The sequence below is a fragment of the Lutjanus erythropterus genome, chromosome 8 (genome assembly GCF_056507025.1).
Source record: "Lutjanus erythropterus isolate fLutEry1 chromosome 8, fLutEry1.hap2, whole genome shotgun sequence".
NCBI lineage: Eukaryota > Metazoa > Chordata > Actinopteri > Lutjaniformes > Lutjanidae > Lutjanus > Lutjanus erythropterus.
In genome coordinates, this window is record NC_139324.1 from 35,773,456 (window position 1) to 35,795,313 (window position 21,858).

Consider the following 21,858-nt stretch of genomic DNA (forward strand, 5'->3'; position numbering starts at 1 on the left):
GAGAAAAGCCAATTAGGGGGCCTAATGACTAAAGGAAGATAAAAAAAAAAGGTCAGGAAAAAGAGATGGGAAGATGTGAAGAGGAAAGGTGGGAGAGATGCCTGCAGTTATTGACACACAGGGTGAATCAGGACGATGGCTGACTCCCTTAATAAGCTGTCTACAGTCTGTATATGGCCTTGAATGGACACAGGGACAACCAGACAGACTCTAGGGGCCATAGAGGAGGGGAAGTTGATATTCAGCAGGAGGAAACGAACCATGAACTCTGCCTATCAAGCAGAGAACAGCTGTGCTTCCTCGTTTGTCTCCAGCCGTAACCAGTTTAAATGCATTTTACATCACTCTTGCGTTAATATCTAAGATTTTTTTAAAGCTGACAAACTTAAAGTTAGGTCATACTGCTATTAGCCATTAACATTTCCGTCTTGATTGCAGATTATGATTCTGAAAACGTACTCCACTTATTATAACAGCTCCATCAATCTGCCTTTTCCCCCCTCTCTGGGTGAATGTTAAAGCAAATCAGACACTTGATCACACTGTGTCATGCTGTGCCTGTCTGTCCCTATGCTTTTCATCCATCTCCATAATTCTGTCTTTCTTCCATCTCTCTAATTAGCAAATGACAGGCCTGTAATGGGACAGATGACCATGACCTAGTCCACTTCACAATGCTGAAAGACTCTCTGCCAAGACAGCTCAGAACATCTTGTCCTGGTTTTGTTATTCTGTTCTTATGCTCTCCATAAGAGGCACAAAAGGCAAGGCTGGAGAGTTCTCAGAAATGTGAGAAGAGACAAAAAACGTCAGCTTTTAACAAGACATGCTCAAGAGTAAGACAACCGATTTCTGTATCCTGGACAATACTGACAGAGGTAATCATGGAACTGCAACTTAATTTGTAGTGAATTAATATTTGTAAAAGCAGCTAAAATATAGAGTAATATGTGACTTTGTAGTAACAAGGATTTGCAACATGGCCAGGTCTCTAGCAGATACATCTAGTTAATTCAGGTCCAGTTTATTTGTAGATCCTGTAATCACTGCCAGGTCTCAGTTTGAGCTTCATTTGCCACAGAACATAACATGCACACCTTTTTCATGTGTGCAAGAAACCTTAGAAAAGGAGGAGGAAGTGTAAGGGTAAAATATGCTTGATTTTCCACTGATTTTGCCATTTCATGTGGCTTGATGAAGTGTTTTTCCTTCATGTTTGAAATGAAACAACACTGCTCGCTTGCTCGTAGCGCAATCCTCCATCACGAAGCAGCTGAATGTTTTGAAAGCCAAAAATCTCAGGACCTGACAGAACAGAATAATCCTTGACTTAGTGAGTCATTGTTGAGTCACACGATTCAGCCTCCTGCAGATACGGTGCATTGGTCTTTATGTGCTTCTTGGCAACAAGATGCTTGCTTATGTGCCATACCTGCAAATAGGCATCAGATAAAATCTTACTGACATCTTGCACAAAGATTGATGTTTATTGATATTCTGCAGCAGAACCAGGGTCTGTGTGCTCAATGCACTGAACAAAGGTCAGTATGGACTTTGTATCTTCATCCATCTATCCATCTATTAACAACTGTATTGACAGCTCTTCCTGGGTAAAACTGCAGCATTCTTAGGCCACAAGGGAAATAATCATTCTCTCCAGTGTGTTGTGGTCTGCCACAGGGTCTCTTCGCAGTTGGATATGTCAAGAGCACCTCCACAGGGAGGACATCCTGAGCAGATACAGTTCTATTCTGCAATCCTGCCAGATGCCAGAGCTGCCTGGCCCTAAGGGAGAGCTCACAGACCCCTCCCTGTAGTAACTGCCAGGTTCCTGATGGGAAACTTTGTGTCCATGTAATTCTGGGAAGATTTTCCATGGAAATCCCACCAGTGGGTGAGTGGGCAGAATAAAGTCATTTTCACATATGCATTCTGAACAATATGCTAAGAATTAGGTTGGGACACCATCTGAATGTGCCCTTTCATACATGCAGCAAGCAATAGGAGGTTGTCTGAGTCAGACATGTTCACACATGGTGGAAATACTCCACATGGTTCTGGTGAGGGGTGGAGTCTGTAGAGCATGCAGCAAATGAAGATATTTTGCGCTATATAAATAAAAAACTATTCTCAAAATGAACAAAGTGTGATGAAGAGGAGAAGAGTGACAAACACAGAGATCAGCTGACTGTAGTCTGCCTGCCAGCAAGAGAGACACTCACGGTGTGCTGCTTTGCAGGAGGCAAACTTTTACTTCTCTGTCTATAATCTGGTTATTTTACATCACAGACAATGTCGAAAGGCATAAAAACATGAGCTCAAAAAATATTAGTCTCCTGTAGGCTGACACTGATTGGAAGATAGTCTGTAGGAAAATGAAATGATACTGGCCGGGTAAAGTCTGGGCCAACAAAGGATCATTTGTGTTTACACATACAGCTCCTTGGGGTAGTGCATGGATAATTGCGGAGTGTCACTGCAAGTGTGAAAGGGATTTAAGAGTCTTTCAAAGGCTTTGGACCCATGAGGTTGACTTGGGCACAGTCCAACAAAGCAAAGCCACCTGTAAGGACAGGGGTAAAGCTCAGGCACAATGCCAGCTTGATAGGGGGACACAGTGGGGGCCTTTGTGGCCTGAACCCTGTCAAATTATTTTTCCAGAAGCACATAAAGTGCCTTAGAGCTGGCAAAAATCCCAAAAAGCTTTTACTCTCTGTAAAACACATTAGACTAAATGAACAATGGCACCACTCTGCACACTCCATTCGCATACTCTTCAGGATAAATGTATGAGTTTGTCACCAGCTAATGTCTTATTACACAAAGATTAGCGGTAGCCTATCTTTAGTTGAGAGAAAAACATGTTTCACGCTGTACTTGTGCTTAGTTTTGAGTTTGCAAAAATCCCAAATTGCCTGTTAGGATCACATTTTTTGTAAAAGAGTTTAAAAGTTTAGAATGATTCTTTTTCTGTTGGCAGGCTCAATAGTGTTATTTCTGGCAATTCAAGAAGATACTGTTAAATTATTCGTCTTTTCCTTGAAACCCATCTGAAGAGCACAGATTGGTCATCAAGGCAAAAAATTAGACAGAAATGTTTCAGACCTGTGTTGGTGCCGATATTGGAAGAGGCTCATATCATACACTTCGCAGGTTTTATGTAGAAAGAACATCACCAATAAATCTCTCAGTTTAAAATGAGCCTTGAGGACACATCATGCCTGCTTGGCAGTATCTTATGCACAGAATTACACCATGACACGCTCTCTCCATTTGACCTTTAAGTTCTGAATTTGCTGAGATAAAGTGTCCTCCCCTGACAGATACAAAAGCACCTGCTGGGAAATATTCTCATCTCTCTTTCTCCATTATGCATTTTTGTTTCTATCTTTGCAATCACAAACTCCATTTTTATCTGCCCTGTCCCCAACCACACAGACCACAACATGCTGTCAACAATCCAGCCACTGCATACAACACCTCTTAGATTATCTTCTGATCTATGACATTCATCATAAAGCACAGTCTCCTCATACTGCAGCTTATGTCTTGCACTCAATTTTCCCACTACCATATCTACCATTGCACTGTATCTTCAAAGTGTGATCCCAAAACAACACACAGGTGACAACATAATGAATGAATGTAAAGGGAAAATTCACCTTTTTTATTTATATGTCCTACACACTATTTCAGCTTGGATTCCTAGTTTCCTCCTGGGTTATCAGAGGGCGTGCCAGTGATACACAGTAGCATAGGTCTATATGTTAAAAGCTTGTTTGCAATGCATCCTGGTAGATGGAGGCACTTTGCAAGCTTCACAAGCAGGGAAACTCACTTTCTTGGTCAATCTAGCACATTGTAAAACTGAAAAGTAGAGAAAACTTAAAATTTCAAGGGAACTTACTTCAATAGTAGATTTAAGTTTTGAAAAAGTTTTAACACCTAACAATGTTTTGTTGTGAGAGATTTTTTTCTTTAATTAAAGTTTTAGAACCTGCCAAAACACTTCATTTCAAAAAGTTAGTAAACTCATTGAAATTAAATCGAATAACTGTTGATAATTTAATATTTTCAGTTGAAACCATGTGACTTTCAAACACCCAAATACTGACAAATCAGCTCACTGTGGACATGTTTTGGGGTTTCTAAAACTCAACAAAAGTTCACAGGTCAGCAGATCTTTAAGTTTATTTCAAAACTCACACATCTAGTGAAGGATGTTTCCTTGAAATTATGAGTTTTCTCAACATCTCACTCAGTTTTCTCTGTCAATATAGCTTGCACTGAGGAAATTATTGCCTCAAATAACTACATTTAACATCAACACTGACTGAACATCCACATGAAAGACACTTGCATAATATGCTTCATCCCTCTCTAAAGGGGTATATTTATTTCATTTACATCCTGTAGCATTTAATGCAAGTCAAGCACTGCTTCACAGTAACATGCTAGGAAATATTTAACTGACAGCAGTACACAGGAGGTTTTTATAATATATTATGAATGATAACAAATACATATTTAACCAGCTATGGGAACTGTTCTGGTCTCATCTCAGACTGATATTTAAACCTTGATGTTATGGAATTATGCAGGTTACGGCCACATATTATTAACAGAAGGTTATTGGTTATCTGCTGCGAACTATTGAATCAACATTATTTTTAGGTAAACATGCTATCATGCATCCCCTCTTTACCTATATATTTCACTCTTTCTCTCTAAATTTGAGCTGCTGGCTACTATCCCAGGTCCCTCACAGTAGTGGCAGGATGTACCACTGAGGTCAAGAGAAGAGAAAGAGCTGGAGAAACAAGAAAGTCAAAGAGGCATAAAGAAAAAAGTAGGAGCAAAAGAAAAGAGTAGTCTTTCCTTACATTTCTGAAGACATACAATCATTACACAACATTAGAATAAAGGGAGACCAGCTGGAGGTAGTGGCAAAGTGCATTACATTACAAGTTCTCACCAAAAACCTTCCATTTAAAGAGTGTCAGCACTTCCTGCACTTCAAAACTTTGATATATTACAACATCAAATGTAAGTTTCCATTTTAAACAGCTGCCATTCTCATCAGGTGAAGATGCTCTGGTGATGGGTGAGGTGTTCACAGGCTGCATACTGAAGGTACAGCTCACGTTTAAAGATAACAGCATCACAGTGCCAATCACTAAAGACATTTCCGTACAGGGGAAGGTGGATTTGGCGGTGCGTGTATCTGTTAGTGTGTGTGTGTGTGTGTGACAGCGGGTTACCTGAGGTGGGCGACTTGCTTCTCTCCATGTCAATGGACTGCTGGTTGTCAGAGAGTTCAGTAAGGCCTGCCGCAGCCAATGGCAGCCGAGAGGAAGAAAAAGTAGTAGACACAGTCTGTCAGATTGTTTTAAGCGTGTCAGTTGCACAGACTTAACAGAAGTCAACTTGGATGATGTCAGCCACACAGAGCGCCAAGAAAGAGTTTATCAACAATCTTTTGTTTATCATCTCTGCAAAATCAATTCCTAGTGCTTAATTATTATTTGCGAAGGAGTTATTTTATGGGGATCAAGGTCTTTACTCATATTTAACATCTGCTGTTTACCTTTCCCCCTGTGAATGTTTCTTAGGATTTGGCTTCCAGGAGCAGGGTGGCTGAAACCTGATGTGACCTGCACTATAATCTGTTCAAAATATAGGCTATAAACCTTTATTCTGAATTTCCAACCAAGTTGCATTAAAATACCGTAGTTAGATATCTACAGTATGTAGTGCAAATCTCATGATACAGTGGAATACACAAAATACAAAACAGTACAGACACAAATCTGATCATGATCTGATCAAATATGATCACATGCACCAAGCACATGCTAGAAAGAGAAGTCATACCTACTCCCTTTTTAAAAACTAAACACTGAAATTTCTAATGAATCTAATTTCTAGTTTTATTCTGACTACAAATGTGGGGTGTTTAAGCCATGTTCATTATGGCTTCATTAGCAGCCTCACTGAGTCGTCACAGTTCAAAAATTTTTGATTAATTTAATTATTTCTCTTCAGCAAAAGTTTCCAGCAAAACTTCTTAATGCAAATTTTCCTTCATTCATTTGCTTTACAAATGATTGAAGGCACTGAAAAGGGCTCTGATTAAACCTTTATTGTAGTATGAAATTAAGAATTCCTTTGTAATCATCATCTAATGACACACATTTTAGTTTTTTTCAAGGCCCAGCAGATTAACAAGGCTTTATTCACCCCACTAACTATGCTTCAGTTAAAATATACATCACATGGATCATAAAATATTTATAACTGCCCTTACTTAACAGATTCAAGGGAGTGTCTCTCTTTCTGCAAAGGACATACTGTTGGACATGACTGGAATAGGGCAGTTCTGGTTTATATATGCCAAAGCACAGATATGAAACAACCACTTTTATTCCAATCATGTCTTTGGTTTGTCCCTTTGCTTTAAATCCACACCATCCCTCCCCATTCCCTATGGCAACCATCCAACCCTATTGTTCTAGTACGTTCCACCAAAACACTGCCCCAATCCCCCCCAACCCCCCGCACACAAACACAGAGTCCCCCAGCCTTTAGGAAGGCTCGACTTACTCTGATAGGATGTACGGATCCTTTTCTTTGAATCTGAATAAAAGTTAGACAGGCCACGCATGCAAAACTCTGTCAGGCAGGCCCGCATGCCCACACCAGCAGCCACAGAGTCACCAAAAGATGGTGGGAGGAGAAGGAAGGAGGAGGAGAGGGTAGGAAGGAATGATGGAAAGGATGGAGGGCCGGAATAAAGAATGTAAAGTTAGAGTTAGATTCAGGGCAGGGAGAGATGAGAGAGAACAGGAGGGTGGGAAAGAGAAAGAGGCGGCAGAGAGGTGTATGAGCACGGTATCAGAGGGGAGAATGAGGTAGATAGGTGTAAGGAGATAAAAGAAAGACACAAGTCAAGACAGGAAAGAATGTGAAGGTAAAGTAAGAAAGGGAGGGTGGATGGGGAAGGAATTGAGTTCAGAAGTTTTAGGACGGAGGGAAGGAAGGGAAGGAAAAAGGAGGGAAGGGGGAGAGAAAAGAACACACAGGCTTAGAGTGGAAAAGAAAGTGAGAGGAAGTAGCAACTGAGTTAGTGTCAGGGGAGGACAGAAAAGATATACCCGCTACTGCTGCAAACTACAGAAATGCTGATGTGGTCATTGGCACAAGATGTAAACTATTGTGTTAGCAGGCAACATATCAATGCTTACAAAGGAGTACCAAAATAAATAGCTTGTTGCATTAAATATTTGGTTTACACTGCATTTTGGTGATATACATTGTGCCATAGGCCTACCCTCCTAACATATTCAGGCTGGTATTAATAGTGTATCACACTATAACTACAACCTTGTAATTATTCAATTGAATGCAGTATAAGGACAAGCAATTTAATGTTTACGATGATAAACTTTATTGATTTTTGTAAATATGCATTCATTATGAATTTGATGCCTGCAACGCATTCCAAAAAATTTGGGACGGGGCAACAAAAGACCAGGAAAATTGTAGAATGATCCAAAAAAAAAAAAAAAAAAGTTTGAAACATTCGACAGGTAAACGGGTTAACTGGTGACAGGTGACATCATCATGGTTGGGTATTTAAGGGGCATCCTCGAAAGGCTCAGTTGTCCATGTGCACGGACAGAGTGAGTTTCACCAGTTGGAGAAAAACTGCATGAGCAGTCCAACAGTTTGAGAACAATGTTTCAACGCACAATTACAAGGAATTTAAGATTTCACCATCTGCAATTCATAATATCTTTAAAAGATTCAGAGAAGCCAGAGAAATCTCTGCTCGTAGGGGAAAGGCCGAAAGACAGCACTGAATGTCCATGGTTTTCATCGGCTCAGGTGGTAATGTATTAAAAACTGTAATAAAAAAACACAATGGAATTTTAAACACATCTACAAATGCATGTTGAGACTGTACCATGCAAAGCAAAAGCCACATATCAACAACATCCAGAAATGCTGCCAAATTCTCTGGGGCCCAAGCTCATGTGAGATGGACTGATGTGGAATAGTATGCTGTGGTCTGACACGTTCACATTTTAGATTGTTTTTGGAAATCATGGCCGTCGTGACCTCCAGGCTAAACAGGAGAAGGATCATCCAGACTGTGACCAGTGCGAACTTCAAAAGCCAGTTTCTGTGATGGTATGGCAGTGTGTTAGCGCCAACGGCATCATGGCTAACTGTCACATCTGTGAGGCCCCCGTTTAATACTGAAAGGCACATGATTTTGGAGCAACATATGCTGCCTTCCACATGACATCTTTTCAGAGATGTCTGTGCTTTTTCCAGTAACATACTGTCAAGACACATTCTGCATGTGTCAGCATGGCTTCATAGGAAAAGAGTTCAGGTACTGGACTGACAAAGTGCAAAATACAAAAACAGAAACTTCAGAATGTTGTTTACCTGAAGTCATATATCAAGCAAGAATGGAAAACAATTTCACTTTCATTTCAACAAATAGTGTCCTCAATTCCCAAATGCTTACTGAGTGATATCTAAAGAAAAGTGATGTATCACAGCGGTAAACATGGTCCTCTCCCAACTTTTTTGGCTTGTTGCAGGCATCAAATTCAGAATGAATATCTATTTACAAAAACAATAAAAAGTCAATCAGTTTGAACATAACTTGTCTTTGTACTATTTTCAAGCACAGGTAAGAAAGTATTTGAAAATCATTAACATTCTGTTGGATTTGAGGTTGTAGATATCCACACCTAAAATGATCAATAATTAAGCATCATTTTATGAAATGAATACACTAACTATGATTTGACATATATATAGTATACACATACACATATGTGTGGTGACAACAGCTAAAAATGTTGTGGCAGGGACAGAAAACTATGTTCTAAAAGGCCAGCAGTTTAAAGATTTAGTGTAGTTTAGCAAGTGCCATGTATTTCACTTGGCCTTTTTACATTGTTTTTATCATTTTGTCTTCAGTATTGAATTAACTCCAGCAACACCACCACCTGGGGTACAGAAAAAGGACACATTTCCCCGTTTTTATTCTTCCTTCCGTCTCCAAATTGATTTTAAAGACCCAGCACAGAAGCACTTTTAGAAAAGAGGAAATTCTGAACAATTTTCAACAAAGTGCTGTGGTAGTCAATAAAAGCACTTATGCAACAGGAAAAAGAAAAGAGTTGATTCTAAACCTCAAAGTTATCCCTCCATCTACCTTGATATTCCCCTTCACATAAGTCCTGAATACAGGTGCAGCATTTTAGGCTACACTTTTGGGAATTATGTAATAAGAAAACTCAGTACTTTAAATTGCTTGAAGGACCTAAGACATCTAAAATATTAAACCACTGGAGCTGCTGTGCCCTCAAATCCAGAGGTTAGAGTAGGGTGAATTAAGGAATGTCTTTTTGACTTTAATTTTTGGGCGATGGGGCTGAATATCTTCACAGCAGGTAAGTGTAAATAAGAGGCGTCAGAGACCATCACCAGCCAAGATCAGTGGCAGAGAAAAGGGAGGCAGGGGTCAGGAAGTACAACGAGACCTCTGTGGCTTTTGACTACAGATCTACACTCAAGCAAGACTAAAAACAGAAATGACAGAGAGATCCAACGACAACATGCATAAAAATGCCAACGTGGAATGACACGCAGCCTGTTAACATGCACTTCATGTCATAGTGCAAATCTGTGACAGGCATACTGTGAAGTATGGGTGTTTTTTACTTCATATGTTATTGTGAGAGAGTTAAAGAGCGAAGAGAGCAGAAATAAGGTTGGACTGATACCGTTTTTGAATACTAATAAAGGTAGATACGTTTTTTGGTTTTACTTGTTGTTGGGTTATATATCAGAAAATCACGTATATCTATAAATTTTACTGTTTTCATGTCTTGCTTACTCAAAAGAGGAGATGTGTTTGGTGTTTACCAGAGTGGTTTATTTCTATCAGGGTACAAAGGCTTCTCATGCAGCTTTTAGATCATTAACATTAACACTGAAACCTTGGCAGAGGTGTAAATTTTCACATCCATTACCCAAGTAAAAGTAGAAATACTGCAGAGTCAAAACATTCATTTAAAAGGACTACAAGGTGTTTTTAACTGGTTATTAAAGAGTCAATTCTATACTAATGCCTATACATTACCTACACTAGAAAACAAGATACCAACAAGACATATTACTACAGGTAAGAGGAGAAATATGTATTTTTAATTTGTGGGTGAACTGTTGCTTTAAGTATAAGTAGCAATACAGAGCAATAAAATAATTAACTGCAGGTAAGTGGTAAACTGTAACAATAATTAATATGAATATTTTTATAATATTATCTCATGAGAAAGTATCTCATATGTGTACCTGCACTGCACAATATACATGAGCAAATGTACTTAGTTCCCCTCCACCATTGAAATAATTCAATCTTTGGATAAAATCTGGTCAAAATGTCTCTAATGTACAGGGGAAGCCATTAACCTGATTAAATAATATTGATCAGGTTAAGGGCTTGGTACTGATCAATTAAATAGGAGATATAATTAAACAGCCTGCATGTCAGATTATTCATGAAAGATGGATCAGTCTGACCTTAGAGAGAAGGACAGATAGAGTGGACAGAGACAGAGGACAGAAGAAATAGGAAGAAGATACAGCAGCAGACAGAGGGAGAGGACAGGAGAATAGAAAACAGATGATAGTCCTGATGCAATGACTACATTACTGACACTGTATTGTGTGAGTGTTAGTTGTGTACGTGCATGTGTATGTGTGTCAGGATCCTAGAGGTGTGTGTGTGCTACCTGAGGTGGACTGTCTGTTCCTGCGGGGGGAGCGGGTAAGGCGCTGGTAAGGGTCGGCGGCTCCATATAGATCCAGTGTAGACATACACAACAGGATGGTTTTCTGCAAGTAGTCCACCACCGCTAGGCCATTACAGTTCCCAAACGCCAAACTGGACACACAAAACACAGCAAGGAGGCACGTGCACATGCACAGACACACACAGACATTTGCATTTACATGGAGGAGAAAGACTGTTATTCAGCTGAGACATTTACATTGTAGGCAAATTTATTTCACCAGGTTACTCTCACTGAAATTAAAGGTGCTACATGTTGCACTATCAAACACCATCAAATTAAGTGTGATATTTTGGAGAAATTACTATCAACAAAACCCTGTCTTTTGAATATTAATACCAAGTTTCCCATAAGCCCCACTGCCACCTGCCACACATGGCTGCATTAGAGACTTGTAATTTTTATGTTGAGATGTTCCAGTTCCTGTCACACACTAACTAGAGTTAGATATTATTCAGAACAAATTACTCTATCAGAAAAACATTAAATAAGTGAGAAAATACATAAATGTCGCTCAAACTTGCTGCTGCCAAGTCCATCACTGCTCTCCCATTTCAAGCTCCTAATTTAGCCTAAAAATTTCTAATAAGGAGCTCTCGGGAGATTTAGCAAACTTTTCAGATCAACTCTGAGCAAGAAAGTGAGGTGTGGTTGACCCTGTTGCAAGCTATGAATGTGCCTTAGAAGGAGTAATCTGTAGCAACTGCACGTGCAAAAGTGAGTACAACAGTCTAAATAGTGGGTTGGAGCTATAGACTGTACAGTAATAGAGATGCACCGATTCCAATTTTCCTGGCAGATTCCAATTTACGATTTTTTTAAGGGCCTGACCTGCCGATACCAATTTTGGCCAATTCTCATTTCCAGTCTTTGTAAGAATTATAATTTACAGCTTTCACAAACATATTTGCAACTTCTCTAGTAAAATTAAATCGTATGTTCACATAAAACACTGATTATTAAATATTCATTAAATAATATTTCACAATTTCTCCTCCAAGTTACTCCAATTATTATATTAAGGTTATGCCCTAGCGGGAACACAATCTTGCGAGATCTCATGGAATCTCACGGGATTTCGTGGAATGTAATTCCATGTTATCTCATGTGGAAGCAGATATAAACAAATCGAAGACTGATGCGGTGCAACAGTTTGCTGTAGTAAACCTTTGCAGTGAGAAAAACAGAAGCAGAACTTAAACGAGTCTGGATGAGAAAATGTTTGAGGAGACACATCAACATAGGTTGTTTATTCTTCAGCCAGAACACGAGGTGAGATTTTAACTGTCTCTCTGTGAACAGTAGTCTGCTGCTGGCAAACATTAGCATGAAGGGTGAGAAAGTTTACGGCTGTTCTGCAGCATCATCAGCTGCTCTGCTGTTCCGTCTCCTTGTAGACTGTCCGTCTTCTCTTTATCCTGTTCTTGGAATCTATCACTAACACTGACTTCATGCCAGCATGAATCTGAGTGTGTGTGGCTTTGAACAGTGCTTTTGTGAGTGTTATGTTAGGTCAGTGTGTGTTATGTGCGTGACGTGACCATCATGCAGAACATGTGTCAATATGACGGGCATTGAATCGGTTATGTGACGCTGACCAGACAGACACCGGTCAGGGCTGGTCATGCTGAACTGGCCAGAGACCAAACTGGCCTGGATTCAGTGATCGGTGCATCCCTATATGTTCATTAAATAAGTGGAAATCCTATATAAAATACGACCTACGGTTGAATCGGGTTGTTTTTCCCCGCCCCACCATAAACAGAGTTGATGAAGTTCAGGCAGGCTGCAGGAATACTGCAGGAGTGCAGGACGCATGCAGCATGGTAATTTGACACAGAGAAGTGAGTATTTCAACTTAACATGTTTACTTAACCTCTTATGACTTATCATAGTCATTTTATCATGTATTACAGTAAATATATTACAGATTTCTCTTTTAAAGAATGTGATTAGTTGATCCAAATAAGAAAAAAGGCACTGTTAGTGATAATGGACAAATAGTAGACAGGGAAATCAACAGGCCTAATCATAGACTTAAGTATATATTTAGATATTGAAATTATGAATAATACTTTGCGTAATGAACATTGCTGTTGAATAAACTGTAAACATACATCAAAAGCAGCCTAAAAGTGGTTTGTAAAAATAGGCTTACATGCGTATTACCACATGTTATGCACATGCTGCTAGTTATATTTATTAGTTAGTTTACCATTAGTTAGTTTACCATTACCATGCTGGTAATTTTAGTACTTAATATATTTGATATTAATGAGGAAAGCCTTCTCTGTCCATGAAGGCCCTTTCATGAGCCTATGAAGTGTGGACATCCAGTCACAACGATGTTTAATGTATCATAATATGAGACTGTGAAAGTGCTGTAATTATTGCATTTTTCCAAATATCTCATTGTTATGATAACTTTCATTTCTGGTATTATACTGTTGCATGGTAGATGTGAGTGCATCTCTAATGAGACTGACCACAAATAATGTCCTTACACGATCTAATCTGTAGCTTTTCATTAACTCACTATTCAGGGCTGGAAGAATATTTCACCGTCTCTTTGTCTTTCTGCCTTTTTTCCCTCAGCTTAAGACACCTTTAGGCCTATTAAAAGTCCTACTCCCTACTTCAGTTTTTCACTTTATGTGCTTTCTTAAGGGCTAAAATCTTTGTGGATAACTTTTATCTTCACCAGGGATTAGTCTTAACTTTAAACTTAGCTTAATCTGAGAGTTCTCTTAGAATTTCGTCTCTAGGAGCACCTCTTTGTACTAGGAAGCTTTATGAATAGTTTACATTACTGTATATGATCTGATGATTCAGGTCGTGACAACAACAACCACAGTGTTGTCTCTAATTTAGAAAATTTCTGAAAGCGCTGCTTGTCATGTACTCTATGTAAACAGCAATTTCAATACCACAAACATGATGACACTTTTGAAAACACATCACTCAGAATATATTAGAAAACTGACAAGTGCAAAGGCAGTAGCGGCCAAACCCTATCCTTATCTAGGCTTTCACTACAAGAGACACTTAAAGACAGCTTGAGCTTTACAACACCATCAGCAAAACAGACATTACCAGGAAACCACAACATTCATAAATCAAAGTTAAGGCTGGACACTTCTAGAAATACGGTAGCAAAGAGAAGGCTCCAGTTATCTGTGTTATCGTGGTCATAAAGGGGATACATAGCAACTTTAAACATCTCCAACTTTTTACTTACAATTACTGTTGAATCTCTAAGAGGAATTCAATCAAACAAATGCAAATAGCATTACTCCCTTTATTAATTTACCTTACATGTTGCCAGTGAGAATTTCTTGAAACTTATGTTGTCAGTGAGGTCTTTTTATGCTCTATGCATATTTACCGTATAAACAGTGCAAAACATTTTAGAGAGACTTGGGATAAATGACAGTGAACCAATCTTTTGTGTCTTGGAAGTGACTTCAATAATACTGTATGTAAGGACATTAATGTGGATGATGTAATGCAAAAAAGAATAAAACAAAATAAATCAATTTGCCCAATTCTATTCAAGCTGTGAGTAGCTTTAGAGAGGAGAGGAAAAAAAGATGCCCTGCCTTGACCCATAGAGAGCTTTTTTAAAAAGAGCTGTGATTTTATTGGTTTTTGCCAACAGAAATTCTATTCACAGAAAAAAACCATTCAAAAGGTTTCAAGGCATTCTGGGGTCCAGGAAGTCATTCAACTTCTATTCAACACTAACACAACATCTTTTAATGTTTCTGTAAAAAAATTCTCATCAGTCACTTTACAAAGTGTTATGTTATAAAAGATAATTCACAGACCTTGCAGGAACTACTTTCTTTCCAATAGAAAGAAAGTAGTTTCTACACGAAACTCCAAAACTCTGCAACTCACCAAAACTATTTAGCAGGATGAATAGCACTACAGTATATATTTTTTTTATTTTGGGGGACATTGTCCTTTTAAACTCTCACTTTTCAAAGCCATCACTATTATTCACGAATACATAAACAAATATAAATGTCTAAACTTATCAGTAATTTCTATATGTCAGAACAGCTTGTTATGGATTACTACCTGCTAAGGTATTGATAAACTGATGATGCTACTGTTACATCTGCTTGGTGTCGCTAACTACTGCTGTTAATTTCTATTCAGTGGGGGTATTGCAACCTTATTCAGTTAGTTAGCTTCTTACATATGTCTACAATACTACAGAAAGGTAAAACATTTATCAGTGTAAGTGTTAGACCAATGGAGAGACAGATACACACAGACAAATGGACAGAACTATGCATACACACAAGCATGCTGTGTGCTTTTAAGAGTCACTGTGTAAATGATTTCTGGAGATTTAGGCCATGCAGTTCCGTTGTTGCAACTTTAATAAACAGAACTAACTGGAACTCAGCTGGATTAAAGCTGTGATGAAACCAACCATTTACAGTTCAGCTGTTGTCAAGACTTCTTTGTCTCTGAGGTGTACTCATTTTTCTTTTTGTTTGTAATCAATTTGTGCAAAATCCTCTAAACTAAATCAATGATTGCTGTGCACTGTGCGGTTGTTGCTGAGTACAGAGTAGCAAGGACAGAGAATGGATCAACCCCATGGATAAATAATGAAGCAAATGCCTTGTCTTTATTCCTAATCTAGACAGATTATTGAGTAGGGACACAGATGGACAGACAGACCAGCTGACAGACAGACTGTCATGCATCTGGAGACTTACAGGCCATAGGCAGAGTTGATGTCCAGGCTGGTGATCTGTTGTGGAGGTTCTCCATCTACCCACAGCAGCTGGATGACCAGCTCTGCCTGGTAGCCAGGGGGGACCCGAACCATCCGGTCCTTCACCCTGGAACAAATGTTTAAAGAATAGTTTAGACTACTGTGTAATATACATTCAGTCCATGGTGAGAAAGACACACACAAATGTGTTCGCTTCCATCTTGAAAATTCACTCGAATAGTGACGGTAACTAACAGCTGAATAGCTGGCACCCATGGACAGGGCTTGAAATTAACTTTTTTCCTCAGTGTCCCACAACCATCCCGAATTCTACGTTCAACTGGCCCAGAAATAACAACCACTGTCCAAAATTAAAGTCCTTTTTTCATTCTACTGTAGATAATAAAAATAGTTTAATATCTCTGTTTAAGTAACTTGTATAACTGCATTGATTCACTCTGGTGCCAGAGCCAGTTCTCATTGATATTCGCTGCACTTACATCTGAATTAAAAATGTATCATCAGCCATCCCTTTTCAATGCATCACTGCAGAGCAAATGCAAACCTGTTTGTATGTATACGGAAATGGATACTGACTACACACACTTTGAAAATACCTCATAATAAATTTAATTCTGTTTCAAATACCATGATAATGTGTAAGCGTGCCCAAGACAGAGTGTGGAGTTTGTTTGTGCTGGTGCAACCTCATTTTTCAAATTTGAATACCTAACATTTAAGATGACATATAATCATGGTGTATAACCATAATAATTTCATTTGTAATGACATGTTCATCTGCTGTTCCAGAACTGTCCCAGACACTGTATCCTTGTGTCCCAAGTACTATTGTTATAGTCCCCAGGACAATGGAACATCTTTTTTTTCGAGTGCTGTATATGGAAATGCAGTTGAATTTGCAGACTGACATATAAATCTGCTACAAATGCAATACTCTTAAAGAGGTGCAAAAGCTGTTTGTTTTACCAATACGCCAATAACTGTAACTAAAACAACAGACAAACAAATTATGATTTGTGTGAGGGCTTCTTACTTAAGGCAGGGGATGCTGTCTTTGACACCCTCAGATGTCCCACTGCCAGGGCTAGCTGGGTGTTGGTGGTGGGGTTGGGGTGAGTGGGAGCCAGGCTCTGAGAAACAGGGATTATTTTCATTCTCTGACGGAGAGATGACATCTTCCGACTCGCACTGCAAGCGCACCTCTAGTGACTGAGGATGACACAGATACAGAAGCATAGATTAATCATAATAGCCACTGGGTTCCAATAACCTTATCCACTGAATTAGTGTTATGCAGATGCAGGTTCCCGAAAATGAAATGTGACATACTATAAAAAGAATTTACATTAGCTCTTCCTCTAAAAAAACAGAAAGCTCACAGCTTGACATGGTATTTCCGAGAGGCAAACACTTAAGATTCTGGAGAAGCAGTTTGTAAGAATTACTCTTTACTCTACTTTCACTCCTTATAACGCATTAAATCACCAGGATGTCACTCTGTGTATTTGGATTCTATCTCACTCACCACTATCTGAGTGTTGGCATCATATTTGCTGAAGCGATACAGGATGATGTGGGCTGAGATGCCAACCACACAGAAGATGCGACTGTGGGGACACCAGCTGACCATCTGAACAGCAAAAGGGTCTTCCTCCACCAACTCAGCCGCCCGGCCTTCACCTGGCTTTGGCTTCTCAAACACTTTGGAGGTCTTCAGCTTGTACAACATCTGTAGTGTGACTGGTTAGAGAAATGGTTATTTTAGAGAAAATTGGTAAAGCCAAAATATACTGGAATATGTCTGAAATACTGGATGGAATATGTGTTGTTGTGTGAATATGTGGTGTTTGATTTCAGTGGACATCTGTGGTACCGCTTTATAAGCTTTATCAGGCTGTGGCTGCACAAATTTATAGATACCTAAAATAAGCAGCAGGCTTATCCTTTTAAAGCCTCACCATCTGCCTTTGGATTCAGTCTGCAGAGGTATTTACATCTTGATACTCTCCGCTATCCAGACAACAATACTATTTTTATACATCAAGATTTCATCTCTACTCAACACAATTATCAACAAAAATATATATAATTTTATACTGTATGTGTATACCTACCTGATATGTTATTATCATCTCAGAAAGTTAGCATACTAGCTACACAGCATGGCAAGATACAGTAGCTTTAGGCTGGTAAGGTCTGTTAGGCTGATATGATGCAAAGCACGTAAATGTCATCCACAGACAACAGCTATCAATACAATTTCTTTCAAAAAATTTTGAGGAAAAAAGAGACATTCACATGCTGGGTTTTTTAGCGTGTAACCATCTGTGGATGTGACAATGGGCCATGTGCCTAATTTGATGTGGAGCATCTCATATCACTGTGGTGCTATTAATTTACTTTTCAGTTCAGAGCCCATAGCAAATCTGAAATTACTCACCATGGAATTCATGAAAAAATATTGTTTATTCGAGCAAGCTGGCTGCGTTGAACAAAATGTATCACTTCAGTATAGCTCAGAAGAAACACAGAAAAGCTAAGAGTGGACTTACTTGCAGATGCGTCCCAAAACTTAATTGATCCGTCAGCATGTCTTGACAAAGAGAAAGAATATAATTTTGTCTATTAGGCAAAATTAGTGTTTAACCATTCTATGGATAGATCTGGAAATTAAAGGAAAATGGGACAGTGAAAATTCTATGAGCAAAGAATTGTAAGTTTATTTAAAAGGAAATATCTCCATGTTGACCTCATATTTCTAGACTGTTGCTGATATCTGTGAGTGTTTCCTTGAAGTAGACACCACCCAGTGTGCAAACTTCGAAACAGGTTGACATCTCTGACAACCCCTTACAATCCAGTATTGCCCTTGGCTGCGCTGTGCTGGGTTAACACAGACTCTAATGAAATGTATAAAGCACATATAAACACAAAATAAAAATCACAGTCATCTGGTGCTGTCATGGCATGTGTGAGGACACACACATATCGTAGATTTCCTTTTGATGTTGAACAATTTTCTCCTAACAGCTTGGGTAAATGGTCGCCATGTGTTTGGACATTCTGTGCCTTCAAAAATATTGCTTTCTGGCTTACCCTGTGATGATAATCTCTGGGTAGGTGTGGGAGCCTAACGTCCATGTTCCTCCACTGATTGGCCACTCCTGACACGGTTACAGAGAGAGTATTGATTATTTGGATTTCATTTTACTCCAAAAAACATGCTTTGATCCTCAAATTCAAAACTATACTGATTATTTTTACCCCATGATTTGCTACAAGTTCTAAGTAATAGTAATAGTTGTAGTAATATTAGTAATTATTTTATAAAGCTAATTTGATTTGTTTTTCAGAAATTCTGAATATCATTCACATAATTGGTAACCTTGAGAGACCAGAAACACATTTTTTTCTATAAAAGTGCCACAGCAGCGTGGAGCACAAGCACACCTTTATACAAGCACATTTATAACTCCTTTATCTGTCAACAATCTATAAAGAAACCACTACGAAAGCATTACTAAAAACATTTTACACTTTTCCAATGAAGATAGAATTACTTACCAAACAAGACTGAAAGTGACAAAAAATACTAAGAGATATGGGTATTCCTCCTTCATATTTTCCCTATCCTACCTTTTGGCTGTAACCGGTCTTCTTGTGTTTAGCTCCTATAGAGTAGAGGATGGGGATTATGTCAGGCGGACACTCTGCAAAATAGGCTGTGCAGGTAACCGGAGACTCATGGATGTCCATGGGGTAAGGGTTCTCAAAGACAGGGAAGCTGCAAGATACATGTATATTATAAACAACAGTATAACGTCCACCATGACATCAAGGAGACACTTGTTGACATGTATACTGCACTGTCTGTTAATCATATACCCATTAAGGCTGAAGACTTTATTTTGATTTTAAGATCTCTTGGTGAAAATTTCACCCAACTTTAAAGAAAATCCTGAATTAAAATCATCACAAGAAAGTATGATAATTTGCAAACTCCACTTTTTATCTTTACTCTGTGCCACCATGAAAATATGACTGGAGGTTTTACAGGTTTACAAGTTTTACTTTTCGAATGCTAATTGTTCCTTAATTAGTAAACTCTATGAAATGAACATGCAGGTGCATGGTATGTATTAACTATCAATTTTTACACCCTATGGGTGCAGGCCACTGAAATATTTATAAGGAACAATTTAAAAACAATTAGCAGCTGATCAGTGAGCTGACAATGTCAACAAAGACAATCTAGACAAGTTAAAACCACATTAAGCTGCATCAGGAGATATTTATATCCAACAGCTTTAATTAGGTAACCTAATTAACTAGGTTACCTAATTTCTACCCTTCACACTGCAGGCCTACTTAATAGTGATTTGCTGCTATTCAAAGGCCTTAGGTGTTCATCTGTCAAAACTTCACCACATCAGCACCTTTCAACTTCACCTTCATTCCCTCCAGTGGAGTGACAACAAGGTTATTTAACTGGAGTGGTGGCACTTTCACACTGAGAGCAAAGTGACATGTCTTTATTGAAAGGACAACATCTGGCATCTCTTTCTCCCTGAAGTGCAGATGTGAGTGATACTGGTTAGTTCTTTAACTCTTTCATTTTGTTATTGACTGTGAAAGCTTTTGGCTTATGGGTAAATGGTATAGGTTGTGTTTTCCCCTGAAGTGATGCCAGGTGATATTATTTCATGTCAAAAGGTGACATGTTATGACAGGAAGCTCTCATGCAGCTTAGCTACTGGAAGGTGTGCTTATATACTACATAAGTGAAACACATACTTGCTCTGTGTCAGATCCACCACAATTAAGTCCTTCTCCAAAAGCACCACCACTGCATACGGCTCCTGGACCTCTGTAAGACACAAGGCCAAACTGAAGAGGATAACTCTTAATCCATATTTACCACACATATAAACAGATGTTACAAAGTGTACTTAGGACAATATTTCATTCATCTACAGCCCTCATTGTGACAACCCAGAAATTACCCAGAATTCCAGAAAATGTTTGATAACAGTTTTGTCATTGGTTTTGTATGAACTCACCGTTGTTGTACGGAGTCTCGCAGAGTGCCATAAACTCTACAATAGGATAGTCCATTTCCAGCACAGTGATTGCCTTGCCGTGCATGATGGTTAACGTTGGCCGCCGTCCTGCTTTGTCATATGAAAGACCCCCAGAGAAAATAATAAAAGGCTCACTGTTGTGGAGAGAAAACAGGATGTTAGGAAGAGTTGGTCTGTATGAATGCTTGTTGTTAAAACTGAGCAGTGTCATAATGAAATAAATGACAGAATGAATGAATATATCAGTAAATCAGATTGTAAGACACTGACTAAATAAAATGAGTGAAAATGAACACATGAAATCTGTTTATGCATGTAAATTTAATATTTCTTTGTCAGCCTCACTAATGCTTATAAAATGTATGATTTATTTAAATTTATTTAAAACATGTGTCACTAACCCCTCCTATAATCATAAAATAATGTAAGGGCAAAAATAAATGCTTTTACTGTTGGCAGCTTATGAGTATCACCATGTGGGCTGTCATAAGCAGCCTTCCTGTCAATTCACTAAATGATTAAATAACAGCATGATAACCCTCCCCTGTATTCAAATCACAATTTAGAGCAATCAGGAAACTGGAGAATTAATGAAATCTGGCAATGTGGATCTGAACATTTAATTAACAAGTACACACCTGTTCCTCGAGGTCTTGTACTCCACTTTGAGTATCGGTTTACATGACTCCTTTCTTCCATCCTTCTGTATCTTTCCTGAAAAAGAGGAAATATCAAAAGAAATTAAGAAATGACCACATTTACAGTAAACATCTCCTACTAGTTCTATTGAGATTGATTCACAGAATTTGGCATGGAAGCAGTTTGATCAGGTAATTTTTGTTTAACTAAACTGTAATCTATCTATCTATCTATCTATCTATCTATCTATCTATCTATCTATCTATCTATCTATCTATCTATCTATCTATCTATCTATCGTAGCATGAGCTTCTACATGTTCTTTATTTCTTAAGCAATTTTCCATTTTCAAAAATATTTTTCACATTATTTTTCGCTAAAAGAAAATATTTTGACTCTGTTATTAATGAAAGGGAATCCAGTGTATTCAAATAAAGAAAAGCATTAATGCAATGTGCATGACTGCATGTGGTTCTGCCAGATGCATTTTTGAGAAAACATC

General features: G+C 38.5%; 1 protein-coding gene across 4 annotated transcripts in view; it reads right to left on the reverse strand.

Annotated features, from left to right (window-relative positions):
• stxbp5l (syntaxin binding protein 5L) overlaps positions 1 to 21,858 on the reverse strand; it is a 189,849-nt gene that overhangs the window by 39,184 nt on the left and 128,807 nt on the right. For 2 of the 4 annotated variants that reach the window (XM_084725402.1, XM_084725400.1), the window contains exons 9-20: positions 21,356 to 21,431; positions 20,697 to 20,851; positions 20,431 to 20,503; positions 19,273 to 19,420; positions 18,733 to 18,800; positions 18,189 to 18,229; positions 17,162 to 17,376; positions 16,670 to 16,845; positions 15,617 to 15,742; positions 10,821 to 10,972; positions 6,604 to 6,672; positions 5,262 to 5,327 (exon numbers count right to left, since the gene is read on the reverse strand). In XM_084725402.1, coding sequence (XP_084581528.1) covers positions 5,262 to 5,327; positions 6,604 to 6,672; positions 10,821 to 10,972; positions 15,617 to 15,742; positions 16,670 to 16,845; positions 17,162 to 17,376; positions 18,189 to 18,229; positions 18,733 to 18,800; positions 19,273 to 19,420; positions 20,431 to 20,503; positions 20,697 to 20,851; positions 21,356 to 21,431 — 1,365 coding nt within the window. The remainder of the gene's footprint in view (positions 1 to 5,261; positions 5,328 to 6,603; positions 6,673 to 10,820; positions 10,973 to 15,616; positions 15,743 to 16,669; positions 16,846 to 17,161; positions 17,377 to 18,188; positions 18,230 to 18,732; positions 18,801 to 19,272; positions 19,421 to 20,430; positions 20,504 to 20,696; positions 20,852 to 21,355; positions 21,432 to 21,858) is intronic. The other 2 variants (XM_084725403.1, XM_084725401.1) reach the window with 1 other exon arrangement.